Source organism: Amblyomma mixtum, chromosome 1 (assembly GCF_055824585.1).
Source record: "Amblyomma mixtum isolate Tamu chromosome 1, ASM5582458v1, whole genome shotgun sequence".
NCBI classification, from domain to species: Eukaryota; Metazoa; Arthropoda; class Arachnida; order Ixodida; family Ixodidae; genus Amblyomma; species Amblyomma mixtum.
In genome coordinates, this window is record NC_143012.1 from 43,421,905 (window position 1) to 43,438,979 (window position 17,075).

The 17,075-nt window shown below is 45.5% G+C and overlaps 1 protein-coding gene across 1 annotated transcript; it reads left to right on the forward strand.

Annotated features, from left to right (window-relative positions):
- Positions 1-545: 545 nt before the first annotated feature.
- LOC149366167 (lysosomal Pro-X carboxypeptidase-like) lies at positions 546-13,190 on the forward strand. Its single transcript, XM_089569690.1, has 9 exons — positions 546-590; positions 3,293-3,433; positions 5,568-5,669; positions 6,176-6,357; positions 6,825-6,982; positions 9,285-9,454; positions 10,518-10,673; positions 11,225-11,412; positions 12,986-13,190. The coding sequence occupies exons 1-9, from the start codon at positions 546-548 to the stop codon at positions 13,188-13,190; spliced, it is 1,347 nt and encodes a 448-aa protein (XP_089425816.1).
- The last annotated feature ends 3,885 nt before the right edge of the window (positions 13,191-17,075 follow it).

Genomic DNA, 17,075 nt, shown 5'->3' on the forward strand with positions numbered 1-17,075 from the left:
TTCGAATCCCAGTTGTGACAACATTTATTTTACTTACGGTTTTCCCAAGGTCACCCTCAAGGTCGAGGATCACAGAAACCGTTGAGCCAGTTTGACGTCGTGAAGTTGTGCTTTTGCAAAAAAATCAGAAGGTTAGGAGACCCCTCTGGCTGCCAGAAGTTCGTCAGCGCATTAAGAACAACAGCGACACAAACATTCCGCTCAGCAACACAAACGGACCCCACGGGAGTGCCGTAACGACACGGCATCGCGATGGAGGAAACAGGTTCCGTGCAAAGAGTAAGCAAGCGTCGATACAGGCGGACGCAAATTGACCCAGGATGCTCCTCTTAATGGGAAAGGATGTTACCGTTGCCTGCTCTCGATTCTTCGTGGCGGCGGACGTCGCGTCTCAGCCGCCAGCCGATAGTTGTTCCCCTGGCAGTAGGCCTGTTTGTTAAGAAGAGTCGTTCGGACAAGTGGATATTGTTTTAGCCGCCGACCTCCCGAGGACAAAAATGCTAATCGTGACTGGACTACTCGTTCTTCGCTTATCGCTGACGGTGATGACCGCCGAGCAAAAATACAGAGTCGCCTACTTCAAGCAGAAGGTGAGTGATTGCGGCGGATTCAGGCTGCGATGTTTCCTCTAGGGCACTCGTGGGTCGGTGGAGATCTCCGGTAGAACGTCTTCTGGTAGACTGGCGGTTTCCTTAATGGGGTTAGGACACTCGCCCGAGTCCGTACGTTTGTGGATGCTAAGATGTGCCCTTGGGTTTCGCGAAAGTAGAAGCGTAAGTTTGTGAAGGGCAGTATTGGCAGGATTCCTCAAAGGACTGACACTTCGTGAGTGCATTCCGGAGACCGTTATCAATACACGCAGTTTTTCTGTAGAATAGAGCGAATATTCAGTTGAGGAAAGTGGCGTTAAACTGAGCGCCCATGCAGTATGAGGTGACACTAAGAACCATGCTTTACTAGAAAAATGTCAAATCGAAGTTGGACATAAATAATATTATGCAGATCAGGGTGTCAAAGTTAAAAAGTCGTTCACTCGCAACTTCCCTGGTCTTAACGAACTAGCCCCATCTGTCGGCAGCCAGCAGCGAACAGCGTTTAAATCAATGAAAATATCTCTATATCTAATGAAGAGAAAGCTAAGGAGGGCTTGAAGATGTAGCGCGAAGATGTTGATAATGACTGCCTACTCTTGAGACGCGCTGTCGAATTTGACTTACGAAGTGCTTCTCGCGCTCGCAACCACTTGTTCCCAAGGCAATAAGAAATTTATTGCAAAACATTTTATTCGCCGGGAAGAGCTTGGCAAGAGGTCAATAGGGTACAAAAATCATTCAAAATTCGCGCGATTTTTTTTTTCTGGTTTGGCACCATGCAGCACGTGGTCGGTGGCAGCCGCGAAAACTAGAAGGCTTTGTCCGCATTTTCTTGGTTAGTCTCACAGGAAGAATTTCTGTTGCCGTGAGCATGGCACAACGTAAAACTTACAAGAAGGTCTGACCACGGTGAGTGTAACATTCAAAATCATTGAAATGCAAACGAGATTTAGGTTTTGAGAAAGATCGCGATTATGATTTCATTATAACCGCGCGAAGGCAATAGCTTCGCCAAAAAGGTGTCATAGCTAACATGTTTATTCTACATGAAGTGTGGTCGAAGAAGCAATTTTTTTTTCACGTATTTCCCTTCAGAAAAGTCGAGCATCAGGACAGGGAAGGTTTGTACCCGTGGGAAACCAGTAGGTGGGGATCGAACCCTGCTCCTCCAGAATATGAGGCGGATGCACAGAATGACAACAAAAAGTTTGTTATTTACGAATGAAAAACCTGGTATATTAACGAACTGAGGTAGAAGAACGAATTAAAATGGACATGAGATCCTTGATACGAGAAACTAGTCACGCACTATATTTCAAAAATTGACGATTTTTAACTACGTTTGCTGTGAAATTTCAAAGGCCAGTGGTCAACGTATTGCATAGTGAAATTTATGAAAGCATTAGCTCAGTTTTTTATTTGAATTTGTGGTAAACAGAGTCAAATGAAGCATTGAAAAACCGTAATTCTCCATAGGCACGTCTTTCGAACCACATAAAATTAATTAGTGGCTCCTACTGCATTCATTCCAAGTATAATCTGTTCATTGTTTGGCGCGTGTTCTATGCAGGTAAATGCTCTTTGAAATGAGTTGGCAAATGGAAGATTTTTTTACGGAGGCATGCGATAATATATTTTCTATAATGTGATTACTTGACAACGAGTATGTTCCGCATGAAATTGTCATGCAAAAGTATTGTGATAAGCATCTAAACAGCCATCACGAAAGGAAAGCAGTTTACTACAACGCTCAATAGACCACATAACAATTACCTATCTCTAGATTTTATAACAACTCTATCGCTAGGGGCAGTAGTCATATTGGTTTGGTTCGGTTGTGGAGGTTTAAAGTCACAAAGCAACTCAGGCGCTATGAGGGACGCCGTAGTGAAGATCTCCGGAAATTTACACCACCTGGGGTTCTTTAACGTGCACTGACATTGCACAGTACACGGGCCTCTAGAATTTCGTCTCCATCGAAACTCGACCACCGCGGCCGGGATCGAACCCGCGTCTTTCGGGTCAGCATCCGAGCACCATATAACCACTGAGCCACCGTGGCGGCTGCACTAGTGATATTGTTACGGGTCTTTGGCGTTCCCTAAGAGCCTAGATTGGTTGAGAAAAATCCCTAAATACATAGACTCTGGCACCGAACTGCTGGTCGAATGAGACCATTAGGCACTCCATTCTATTTTACTCATAGTGCAGTTCGCAAGAAATTCCACTTTCTGAAGTGTGGCTCATCAGTACCACTCAAAGGAACAAATGCCATCAACGTATCCTGCCGGTGTTCTCTTGTGGGTTCCTATCTTCGAGCATTTCGAACGAAAGTTCACACCGCGAAGAGTAATGGGAAGGTGAACGAGCAGTGAGACGTTGGAAAATAGAGGAAGAAAAAAAAACAATGACTGTCAGGAAACAAGACGGATTTGGCAGTATTTTAGGTTAAACTAGGAAGAATATATCAGCTTGGGAAGGACTTTTGTTGCTTTGAAAAGATAAACCGACTGAAGTTTTGAAGGGGAACTGTGTGCGTCAGAGGAAGCAAGAAGGATAGTTAGGGGCAATGTGGTTAGAAAATCGGCAAGAATTTATAGCGTTCACAGCTGGCGTTGTACTTTGTTAATAGGTCTGGCTGAAACAATGATTATGCAATTGCTGATGATGATGATACTGACTAACTTTTTGTCCCCAAGGTTGACCACTTCAGCTTCAGCAATAAGGACACGTTTCGCCAGCGCTACCTCGTCTACGAGAACCACTGGAACCAGAATGGCGGTCCCATATTTTTTTGCACTGGAAGCGAAATGAACGTCGAAGTCCTGGCTAACCAAATGGTAAGCATCTTTAGTTTTGTTAAGGCGCAGAAATTCAGGACGATGAGAGACCAGCGGGTTCTGTCGCCGTGTTCTTTCTCTGTCCTGTGTTTATGCGCTGTTTTTCCATCTCTAAGGTACACATTTACGTTACCTAACATATTCTAACAGAAACACGTTTAAGACGAAGCAACATCAAGACTGGGCACAGTGATATCCAACTTTCATATGGAGGAGGGGCTTGCGAGCTAAATACAGCGCCTCTATACACATCACTCAGTCATTATAACTATGGCTCAATGATTGATAAGACAAAAAGACAACTTCACAAGACAACGTTTTGTCCTGTGAAATTCTTTTTCTCTCCTTGGCATAAGCCGTTCAAATAGCCACACCTTGCCAACTGCTTTATTGACAGAGTAAAACCCGCACTTGCATATATGAAACAGATGCAAAAAGCAGAACGTGCGGTATGCATAGCTGTAGTGTCAATCAATCAATCAATCAATCAATCAATCAATCAATCAATCAATCAATCAATCAATCAATCAATCGCTCACTCACTCACTCACTCACTCACTCACTCAATCAATCAATCACTCAATCAATCAATCAATCAATCAATCAATCAATCAATCAATCAATCAATCAATCAATCAATCAATCAATCGTCGCAGAAAACGAACGGGTGAACGCAGCAGTCATGTCGAGGGGCTGCACAGATTTTAAGGCGAAAGCCTTTAATATCTCATCGTTGTAAGCAGCAGTTGTCGACAGAGAATGTCACGCTTTTCAGTTGGTCGAAACGGTGGTGACGTCACAGTGCGCCAATTTCAAACGGGGCCAATTGTACTTTGGCTAGTAACCATGTAACCAATTGAAGGGACCATATAGTGATGCTCTAAGTAAGTGGGACTGAGCTTAGTTAATTGCTTAATTACCCAATTAGCCTAATTAACTTCTCTAGTCAGGCCATATAAATAAATAAAACCTAGTAAGAAATTGGCCGAGCTCGGGAATCGAACCCCGGTCTTCGGAGTGCGAGACGAGCATGCTATCCACTCCGCCATACCAGCTTTTTTTTTCTTTATTGCCTGTCTTTGGCTCATGACATTGCACAACAAAAATACACATAACGCTATATACATACGACACTGTCGTGGTCGGCCAGCACGAGACTGGCTTCGTCAGCTTAAAATTCCCGCAACATACACAACGGCTCTAGTCTTGAGAGCCACTCGGGAGGCTCCGCACTCTGCCATGCCAGCTCGATGGTTTGGAATGAACAAAGACACGTCTAGTGAATACGGTGTCTTCGCTCACTGCCATCCTCCTCCCTTCTCTTCCGGCGAGGTTTAGGTGCCCACCGAGATATGAGAGAGAAATACATTTCCTTTCCTCAAAAACCAATTTACCGACGAGCGAGGCGTAGAACCGAATGGGCGATGGCGTTCTATGGACTCCCTGGCAGCGTTGCAAGACGCTCTCACGTTCTACTCTTAGAGGCGAAGCTTAACATCTTAACCACACATCAGTGACCACACTTTAGGTCAAAAAAGTGCACCCCCCCCCCCCCCCCCTGAATTTTGATGGGTGTCCACCGAGATATGTGAGACAGTTACTGCGTAATTTTCTTTCCTCAAATACAATTTTCATTTTCTTCATTATGGGCCAACTTCGTCTGTCTTCTTTCACTCCCACTTCCTCCGTTCCTCTGTGGTGCGGTTCAGGTGTCCACCGAGATGACAGAGATTTACTGCGCCATTTCCTTTCCTCAAAAACCGTTGAAACGGCAAGGCATCGCGCCGAACGGGTGGTGGCGTTCCGTGGACTCCCTGGCAGCGCTACAACACGCTGTCGCGTTCCACTCCTAAAGGCGAAGCTTAAGCTTAAGCTTAATTAGCAGTTAATTAGTGTTCAGGCATTAATAAGTAATTAACCATTAATTAGTGATTTGTCATCACTTAGTAATTAGTACTCAATTACATGTGACGCCACCAGTGCCACAGAAGCACTGAAAGTGGTGTGGAAAACGCTTTCGCCTCTACGCACTTTAGACAGTCAAAGTGCCCCTGAATTTTTTCAACTGACATTTACAAAAAAAAAAATGATTTTGTCCAAGCTTGCGATGTTTGTTCTTACTTCCTTCTTTCAGGGAATAATGTACGACTGGGCACTGGACTTCAAGGCTATGCTTGTATTCGCGGAACACCGCTACTACGGGGATTCGCTGCCATACGGAGAACGGTCATTCACAGTAAGTCTAGGGCTCCCATGTACAGGTGCTGTAATAAGTAATTGGAAGGCACTATTAACGAAAAAATTTAACGCGCTACAACACATAAGAACACATTACGACAAATTACAGATAGCTGTCATTTCTTTTTTGTTTGGATAGAACGCTGTGAAATAATTTTCCAGACACTATTGCTTCATTACGTCTTTTCCTACTTGCAGAAAATTACTTTCAGCCGTTGAAACTATATCACAAAATGGGAAACGCATGGTGACTTTCATACTCTCCTGTATGACTAGTCACTGCTTTAGATTATAATTTTTTTTCCTTCTTCAATCTTGTATTCCTAAAGGATTGCTTTGGTTGTATTCACGTTTTTTACTATGTGAACTCCTCATTCAATTCCTATGCTGAATTCATGTGTCTTGCTTTTACCAAACCTCCATTTTATATCTGATAACGAGCAATAAATTTGTTTGAATTTTTTATTTGTTTTCCCTCTTTCCTACGCGCCTCACTTACGACAGTCTAAGGAAAAGCGTGGCTACCTGACGACGGAGCAGGCACTGGCAGACTTCGCGTACCTCATCCAGCACATCAAGTCCACCGCCCCCGGCGCCGACAAGAGCATGGTGGTGACGTTCGGCGGAGGATACGGGGGAATGCTTGCAGCTTGGATGCGCATTCGCTATCCACACCTCGTCAAGGGGTGAGCGACCATACGGTCCTTCTTTGTGCACATACGGAGCTGACCGTTGGGACAAATGCACCGCGATTAATTCCTGCAAATCAAGACGCAATGTCGAAAACTGCTTTCAGGGCTGTAGTTTCAAGACGTGCGCTATTCGCGGCCCTTAAAAAAGATATTCAATTCGGAGCTCTCAACTACGGCGTCTCCGAAGCGTATGTGTCAATTTGGGACATTAAACCCTCTACGCTTCTGCCCTATCGTATCTACTTTTTTTCCTGTGAACTCCTATTTATTGCACAGCCATTCAAAAAAGATTAAACCTCACATACCACCTACCACCTTTAAGGACAGAAATGAAAAACTCTCGATATTTGCGCAGTCTCTTTTGCAAGGAACACATGGGACGTTCCACAACGTTCAAAACCTCACGAGGTAACTCTGGAGTCTTCTTTCCCTTTACTTCTTCCCCTCAATCTTCGTTGCAGAGCCTACGCGTCGAGCGCACCCATCGCGTACTACAGCGGCGAAGTGCCATGCGACAAGTTCGCTCGCGCAATCACCGACAGCTACAAGAGCCAGTCACAGAACTGCGCCGCCAGTATACGCAGGTCTTGGGCAATCATGGACAAGATGGCGGACACGGGTGAGCTCTTGCAGCATGTTGAAAACGGTCATCTTTGGTGGCGAAATTCACGCGAAAGTAGTTGACAGGCACGCCTAATTACGTCATGTGTTGCCAAAACGATAGCAGTAGAAGCTGTTGATGCCTTTACTGGGCGTGGCGTAACTTCCGTTCTGGTAACGTCACTTCCTTCCAGACAGTGAAAATAAAGTTTGATGACGTCACTTCCCTTTAACCAATGGACGAATTTTATGACCAACGCCACATTTTTTTCTCTATGAGTCGTTTATTGCTATCGCACTAAAACATATACAAGAGAATTGATTACTCTGCCCTTTATAAGGTATACCTGCTGGCGGCCTCCGAGGAACAAGCCTAAAGATTAAGCCGTTCAAAGGTATTCCAAAGTCTGCGGAAAAGGGGCTTTGCCTTCAGGCAGCTTCGCGTTTTGCTTCATGTTGACAAAAGTAAAGTTTTGCTCTCGGTGCTATTTGAGTGCCCAGAATCGCCTTGAAGTGTCTAAACGAGAAAACAACAAAAGTGAACAGGCCTGACAATGAACAGGAAACCGCAGTAAAATGTCGCTTTTAGGTGTTCACGCCCAACAAATCGTGACAAGCAGTTTTAGTTTGGACAGGTGCCACCATGTGCCGCATGGCGCGGAATACTCAAATTTCCACGGAAATTTAGAATGTTCTGCATATCCCATTGACTGTACATATCTGAATGCAACATGACAAAGACCGCCGAAAGAAAGACTACTAAGGCGCTACCACTGGCCAGTGAAAGTTTTGTTGAGTGAACACGTGTATTTATACTACTAAAAGCCATAAAACACGACAAGTAAAAATTAAAAAAGAAAGCATCACTCACGCAGGCGCTTATCTCAAAGGAAAAGCCACTACCAGGTCAAAATTGCGTGAAATGTGCTTTCAAAACGCCTTTTCACTAGCTTGCAATAGAGGTGAAGGTTTAGCCAGACATATTTATTTGTTTTCGGTAATCAGGAGAGCTTCTGCTAACTCACGGCACACTTAATACCCACCCCCTGAAAATGGTGGTTGCTCCATCAAGCATCACAGAACAATCTTCGCAATGTCTTCCGTGCAGTGCAAGTTAAGAACAAGGTGTATTCTTAAACAATCTGAAGAGTTCTCCGAAATAGTCGGTGTGAGTGAAGGATGCAATTTACAGACCAGATTTTTGCATCAACGAAAAACAGTCGGCCATGATAATCACAATGTTTCCAAACCATATCTCTGACCTGTCTGGTTGTGTCGAAATTAAAAGTTTTAAATATCCTTACTTAGTTACGCTGCGCTCGCTACCGGCGATCAAAACATGACACTAGTTGTATCATATCAGTGCCGGTGCCTGTTTGCTATCACCAGCTCATGTGTAACGTGCTGCACTGCCTCCTCTCTTCTTTTCTTGTGTTCCATACTTCGTTTTGACGGGCTGCAGTCTCTGCAGTCTTGCATAAAGCAACAGCTTTTTCAAGCATCAACTTTTTGTCCCTTAGCATCTTCTCCCGAAGCTGGGGAGAGTTCGTGCCAAAAACGATTTGATCACGCACCATGTCGTCGACCATTGTGCCAAAGTTGCAGTGCCTGGCTTGTTTCTTGAGATCCCGAAGAAACTGCTCGAAGGACTCCCCTTTATCTTGGATGCGAGTGCGAAATATGTATCGTTCGTGAACGTCGTTTTGCTGCTCGACGCAGTACGACTCGAACTTTGCGACCACTGTATCATAGTTCCCTTTGCTTTCCCCTGTGGCAAAAGTAAAGTTATTGAAGACCTCTAACGCGTCTTCACCCGCCAAGCTTAGAAGCTGTGCAGTTTTCACGGCGCTGGATCTTGGCTTTTCACTGCACGACGTTGCTTGCCAAAATATTTCAAACTTCTGCTTGAAGAGGGACCAGTTCTTACCACCGTCTCCGGTGATGCGCAGTTGTTCCGGTGGTCTGATGCAATCCATTCTTGCTGCTTGTAGCCGGCAACCGCCACCGCTGCTCTCAGACGAGGGTGGCTATCCCAGATCTGACACCATGTATCGTGGGGAGAGGAGGCAGGGTAAAGAAGAGAGGAGGCAGTGCAGCACGTTGCACATGAGCTGGTGATAGCAAACAGGCACCGGCACTGATATGATACACTAGTCACTGGTGTGCAGGAACGCTGGGAAAGCCTAAACGTGAACAAGGCAATGGGAGAAAACAGCTGGAGCGCATTTTTTGTATTTTATTTTCAAGCAGTAAAGATTTTATTTTTTTCGCAGATATATTGCCAAGCAAGCTTTCTTGTTCTTTCCCTTTCTTTTCCACAGATGATGGGTTGAGCTTCCTGACAGAGGCATTCCACTCCTGCCACCGGCTGACGAAGGACAGCGTGCCGCAGCTCTACCATTGGCTGAAGGAGGCCTACCAGACCATGGCCATGCTCGACTACCCCTACGACACGGAGCTGTTCGGCAAGCTGCCAGCGAATCCAGTCAAGGCAAGTCTCATCGACCCTACGCAATGCTCGATGAATGCATGAAACGTTAGGAAGTGTACTGTTGTATTAGCGTTATGCAAGCATGTTGTGCTTACCAGTAAATTCAACAAAAAATGAAGGCGACACTTCAGCTCCGCGTGTAAGTGCCTAGATGGTGGGACCTAGGCTCGAAGGTGGGAGATGCATTTTTACCAGGGGCTGCCGGGAAGGCACCCCAATCCGCTCCGATCCCCTACGTCCGCCAAGGTAGAAGGGCGGGGGGGGGGGGGAGCTTCACACACACCGGACAGTTTTATCGAAAGAAGACTATGTATACTGATAACGCAGGAAGAAAATCTTTCGGCCTTCAGCTTCAAGATGTTGTCACCTAACAGCTGTGACAAGCGGTATAGACATCATGGCAGAAGGAAGCTTTCAAATAAAACTGTTCATTAGGCGATGTAGCGCCATCAGAAGAAAAAGGATGGTCAGTGGTGATGGCGACGAGCAGACTATGCTCTCGTCGGAATCAGAGTGAGCACAGCTCTCTGCCGCGCTCTTGTTGAACATAACAGAAAAGTAATAAAATCCAGGCTCTAGAGCTGTGGTGTGAAGCAGCTCGCCATCCTCTTCAACAGTGTATTGGCGAGCAATGTATGAACGGCTCATAGTTTGCGACCAGAAACGAATTAAAGTTCCGTAACTGGCCTAACTCTTACGTACAATATCATAATGTCACGTCCATGTTTTGCGAATCAGCTTAGTATCGTTTTCTTCCCAGCTAAGAGGAACGTATCACGTCTTCTACCTAGACTAACTCCTGCGGCTGCCAGTCAAAGCGTGAACCGAATGCGTCCGGGTCATTTATTTTTTAACCATTAAACAACCAACCAGAATATCTGACGGTCGAACACCGCTGCTCAAAAAAGGTTCATCCTCTTCGCTTCGGTTATGCGGCCAAGTTACTTGAAAGACCTAGAGGAATGGCTTCGCCTGGAGTACTAATTAACCAACTAGCCCAACTAGCCCGTAACCAACTAGCCCCGCAACGTGTTTTACTAATTATAACCTCCCGTTAACCCAGGAAGCCTGCCGCTTCCTATGGAACCCGCTGCAGGTGGGTGAAGACCTCGTGCGAAGCCTACACAAGGCGGCATCTATCCTGTACAATAGTTCCGGAAACGCCGCATGCTACAGCATTGACGGTAACGTTGGAGTACACGCTGGCTGGATGTTCCAGGTAAACAAACTGTGCCAATATCTTACGTTACTTATGAAACAATAAAGATGGTCATTAGATTATTTATATACCTTTACCTTAATAGGCTGCTCTATACTCCTTAATCATGGCACAGAAGCCAAAGCGTTCAAGCGTGCAACGAATAATCGTTGTCGTTGATAAAACCTTTGTAGGATTCGATGACAAAGACATTGTTAGCACCTTCTAAAACTCAGGTAAAAGCAGTTAACAGACGACGCGAACTCGTAAACCACTGATGTCACCTGTAGCAGGCCAACCTTTTACGTCAAAGTACTGTCTAAATAGGTCAAAGAATCTCGCAAACGGTACCCCGCGTAAGTGTATAAATCAAATTTTTTTCAATCTATATTATCTAGAAATACGACTCGTAAAGATATCGGATGTATGCAAAGCAACTGAGGTGTAAGAAAACGATATGTAGTAGTGAGGTGTGGTTATCCCTTCGGATGCCTAAACAGAATCAAAGCCGAAACGACTTTCGTGGTTCTGTCATTCGCTGAACGATGGAATGTTTTCATTCGCGTTCGCAGACTTGCACCGAACTAGTGATGCCGGAGTGCAGCAACGGTGCGGAAGACATGTTCCGGCCCAAGAAGTGGGACATCAGAAAGCTGGCGAAGAGGTGCAGGCAGCGGTTCGGAGTGACTCCCAGCCCTGGGCGGCTGAAGATGCTGTACGGTGGGAGCGACCTGCGGGATATCTCTAACGTCATATTTACGTGAGTCGCCTCCTCTAAGCACCCGTAGGGCGTTGGGCTGATAAGCAAGAGGTTGGGGGTTCGATTCGTGTTTCGCGTGGCTGCGTTTTGAAGAGAAAAAAGAGAATTGACAATTAGATTTGCGTAATTCTACAAAAAAGAAACCTAAAATTGCTCGCGTACTAAACCTTTAGTAAACATGTCAATGAATTCGAAATTTCCGCGCTACTAAATCTGATGTCGAACCCTGTTGCTCATAGTTTTTCTCAAGAGCTAGCGAAGGTTCTCGATAGAGACGTAATAGAGTTAGCCATGTTCATCGCCTAAAGGTGCCAAATGCCTCGTTACCACCTCGTGCACTTCATCGGTGTCTCACGCATCGGATCAACTTGGTCGATGTGTTGCGCGCTGTCGCGACAAGAAAGAGCCAGACACCTTGAAATGCCGCTCAAGATATCAACCTGAAACGATTGAATTGCGCGCAATCTTGCGCGCATGCGTAGTAGCAGCCAGAGCGGTTGCTATAAAGCCACCAGCAGCGACGTGGCAAATCAGCTGCGTTGCGGGAGAGCCATGAATGTCGTACTCTGAACGCTGTACGAATGCGAGACGTTTCCGAGACGGGCATCGAATCCATGTTTTTTGAACTTGCCGGCGCCCTACCACGTCTTCCAATCTCTGAGGTCATGTATAAGCATTATAAACGTCGCCTCGCGAACGGAGCAGGTCGCGGCTCTGAACTCTTCATCCCGTGTACAACGTACCTGCAGCATGGTACGCAGAGTGTGTGGTTCCTGTTTTAGGATCAGTCGCGGAAAAGAGATACGGATGACATTACTTGAACGTAGTGCCAATTATTCGAAAACTATTCGAAAAACTAAGAATCTATTTGATTCCTTTCGAAGAATTCTAAACATGCACTACTTGATTCGTTCGACGAATCGAATTCGATTCGATTTGCTATTCGATATTCCATTCGATATTCGCAGTTGTCCGATAGTCGTGGACCCTAAAGATGTATGCTCATAGGATGTCTATTTTAAGCACAAAATGATTTATAGACGTAATAGTTATGCGATAAACTTTTAGGAAATCTAGGATCTGGATGTCTAAAATTTTTTAAAGCCTTAAATGAGCAATTGCTTCTCTTCCATTGGTTTTGCAGTCATGTTCCTGCTTTGCGCCGGAGATCAGATTTAAGCGTCATCTTTTTTGCCAAAAAGTGGTGTTGACATTAGGTGCGTTCAATTGATATGCTCTATCAGTTAAGCTAAATCAATTTTTGTTAATTTACTCATACCTTTTTTAATTGTGTATTGTGTGCTTGCTTCCAGTTGTATTATTTTTGTCTATGCAGGTTGATATTTTATTTTTAGTGCTTGTTATCTATTGAAGATCTCATTGAAGTCGCGGGCTAAGAGACTCCCTTGTGTACGGAATCTTTGTAACCGTTTTTATTGCAGCGAAACACACTTGATTTGATTTCATCTTAGCAAAAGCATGAGAGGTGGGAATCTGTTCGCATCACCAATGCAAGCTTGGTGGAGCGCTACGCATCTCCCTGTCTCACGCTTCTTTCCGACCTGGCGTGCAGGAACAACCTGAGGGACCCGTGGTACTACGGTGGCGTGCTGTCGGGCACGGAGACCACGACGTCGATCGCGGTGCGCAACGCAGCCCACCTGCTCGACCTACGGACTCCGAACGACCACGACCCCGTGTCGGTGGCCTGGGCCAGGACTCGAGCCAAGGGCACCCTTTGGCGCTGGCTCAGACCGAAGATGGACTTCTTCGGATAGGAACGCTCGCGTCATGATCAAAGTACACGTGATCTTTTGACATTGAACATCACGCCCTGCAGGCTACCAAGACTTTTGAGTGCTAGGAGCAACTTTAACGGGGAAACATAATCGCAATCGGCCGTCCGTGCAAGATCAATGGAAACGCTGGAATCGATTTTAAGACCACGGCGATTTTTTATTTTCTTTTGCGCGTTTGTTTGGAGTGGCTCCCCATCATGGCGTAGCAGCGAAACACGCCATTCGGTCATTGCTTGTAATAGCGCTCAAAGCCATTCCTCAACAATATTTTTTGTATACTTTTAAACCATATTTTTCATTCGTGTACAGCCTTACTGATTGCGTTGTTTCCTTGCTGCAACTTTTGTTTTTGTCTCGACTGCCACTTTAGTTCATTTTTATTATTTATTGCGAAATAATACAGGTGGTTGATTTCGACCGAAGAAAGAGAACGAGAAAATGAAGCATAGTACGAAGTGCACAGGCAACAAGAGCAACAACCTTCTAGTTCTGCAACAAAGTCAGACTACGAAAACGTGTACGGTAACAAACGATTTCCAGTACTCTATTAAACCCTACGACCTTGAAGGTGTTGTAAATACTATGTGCTTCGCTTGTTACTAACAGTGGCCGTTTAGTCGTATCGATGTACCGATTACAAATTTCTTGCAGAGGATGTCTTATATATATATAAAAACGAGATTGGTGATCCCTGAAAAGTTTTCAGACCCGCGTATCGTAGTGTATGCTGCTGTACCCAGTGCGAGTGCTGAAAAGTGGCAAAAAGATTTATGCCGCCATAATTAGGCCTTTTCAGAATGCAAATATGGCGCGCATATCGTTTACTATGAAAAAATTGGCAGAAATTAGCTACATAAATGAAGTAAACATTTAAAGGACTTGCTGCAAATTGCATAAAGAAAACTAGTCCCAATCGTTCCCAAGCCTGACGCTACCCTGCCACCGTAGAGTTTTTCGATCGGCTTGAAGAGAGCTTAATAAGCATACACCATATTTTCTCAGGAATATTCAAGCGTACGATAATCCTGTTTCTCGACTGTGAGCAGCTGTCGTTGCTTCTGTTTATTTATTTGAATGCTCACACTGCTCACAATTTGCGCACCATCATGTAACAGTGTTATTAACCATGCCCTTATGGCAAGAGAGACGGAGAGTGTGTTGAAAGTAAAAAGATGAAAATTGTATTTGAGGAAAGAAAATTATGCAGTAACTGTCTCACATATCTCGGTGGGCACCAGTCGAAAATTGTATTTGAGGAAAGGAAATTGCGCAGTGCTGTCTCACATATTTCGGTGGACACCCGTCAAAATTCTCGCGCAGTGACGTCACGACCATTTCGACCAATGTGAAACGCGGACAAATGTGCTAACCTGTCTTGGTCACGACAGTATGAGCCATTAAGGGCTTTCGCCTTAAAATGTATCTGTCTCTCATGTCTCAGTGGACACCTAAACCTCGCTGTAACGGGAAGGGAGGAAGATGGGAGTGAACGAAGACACCGTATTCACTAGACGCGCCTTTGTTCATACCAAAACATCGAGCTGGCATGGCGGAGTGGCAGCGTGCTCGTCTCGCACTCCGGAGGCCGGGGTTCGATTCCCGAGCTCGACGAATTTCCTACTCAATTTTATTTATTTATCTGGTCTGAGTAGAAAGGTTAATTAGGCCAATTGGTTAAGTAAGCAATTAACTAAACTCAGTACCACTTACTTGGAGCATCACTATACGATCCCTTCAATTGGTTGCATGGTTAGTAGCCAAAGTAAAATTAACCCCGTTTAAAATTCGCGCACTGTGACGTCACAACCGTTTGGACCAATTGAAAAGCGTGACATTTCTGTCGACAACCTCTGCTTACAACGATGAGGCATTAAAGGCTTCCGCCTTAATAGTTGAGAAATAACACTGAGGAGTCGGAGCTTGGCCATTTCCTAAGCTGAGGAAGAACAGAAAGCTGAAAGACTTTAGCAAAACAATGACAATTAGAGCAGCTACGAGTTGAGTGCTGAGTTCATGTTGAGACCGAGGAAATGACTTAATGAACACTACAGAAAAATCGTGCGGCTTGTTCTGCCGTTTGCCTGATTCTCCCTGTCATCTTGTATTGCATAGAACTATGTTGCCGTCTGGTTTTGCTGTGAATAACGAACGCATATCGGCGACATTCGTATTTTCCCGCACATGAAACGCGCAGAGTTTACTGTGCACTTTCGTCGATAGATGGCGCTGGGGTAACTGAAACATAGCGGTCAATTCGAAACCGTTAACAAAGGGCGTCTGTTGTGAACGGGCTGTGGGCGCATAAGTAATGTGTGGTCTGGTAATTGTCTCACGTAAAGTTTCACACTGCACAGCAAGACAAAGATGTATCAACATTGTTGACAATAAAAAGCGGCATTCTTAAACATCAAGGAATGCTCTTATATTTTATATTAGTCGTTTTGCTGGACTCTGTTCGAGTGCTATGAGTTTTCCCTGTAGTGTGAGCCAGACAGCTATGTGTAAGCGTTCCTTTAATATACCCTTCAGATGTCCTTTCACATAAATGCATAAAAAACACACAGAAAAACAAAAACACATACAAAACACATACAAACACATACAAATACAAAAACACATACACCAGGCGCCCCGTTTCGAACGATAGTAGAAAATAAGGGAACCTGGCAAAAATTCGCTGGAAAGCTGCAGATCCATCTGAACAAGCTTCCTGCGAAAGATCCGTTCATGATCAGAAATTCGAATGAGGTCATCGAATACCTAAAGAAGGAGCCTAGTGTGACATGCTTCTCCACTGACGTCACCAATCTATTCTACAGTGTTCCTCGGGGCCAAGTGCTAGAAAGTGTTGAAATGTGTATAGAAGAATTTGACTCTGTCAAGTTTATGAACGAGTGTGGCATCAGGACTACAGATTTCCTAGCCCTTTTGAATGCATATCTCACGTCACTGTGTGCTGAGCTGAAAGGAGAGGTATTCTCTCAATATGACGAGATATGCATTGGATCCACTATAGCTCCCCTTCTCTGTGACCTCTTCCTTGCCAGAAGAGCCAAGAAAATTGAAGAAGCGTTGGCTCCGCTTGGTGTCACAAAGCGCTTCCGCTACGTCGATGATTTTTTAGTCAGCGGCGACAACACTGGGACCATACCCAACCTGGTAGAAGAAAACTTTGGAACAATTCAAGTTAGCCCACCCAGGGCTGCCGTTCACTCATGAAGTTCCCACAAACGGCAACCTGCAGTCCCTTGATCTGGCTATATCTCTGGAAAACCACTTGTGTTGGTAGTACGCGACACGAAGCGGAAAAGGCCTACGGCCATATGACTCGGCCTACTCAAAGCTGATCAAGCGAAACATGGCAATGTCTTGCTTCGAGCAGGCCATAAAAATGTCCTGCAGCCACAAGATGCGAAGTAGTCTGAACAACCAGGCAGCAAGACTGGGTGGTAGCGGTAAAAACGCTTATTTCTTCTGACAAGAGGGAGTTACATGGAGGTTGTTCCGGGGTGAGGCTTAGTGCCCTTCCCCTCACAAACACTAGGTGGAGTCCCTCGTACGGGACCCCAGTGGCTTCCGCTGCCGCCGCTGCTCGTTCGACCACCGCCTTTTGGGCTTTCAGGTCGGAACAGGCGAGTAGGGTCGCCTCCCAGTCCTCCCGGGTGGGGTTTGGGTTGGGAGTAAAGGCAGGGTTGGAGGGGCCACGCCGACACCATGTGGTAGAGGTCGGAGGACCTTTCCCTACAGGGGGGGGGGGGGGGGGGGAGGGGGGGACACTCCCTGGAGAAGGCATTGTCAAAGTGCTTTAACGAGGCCGGGCACATCATGGTGTTCGTGACGAGGCGGAGGAACAGGCGCTCTTCC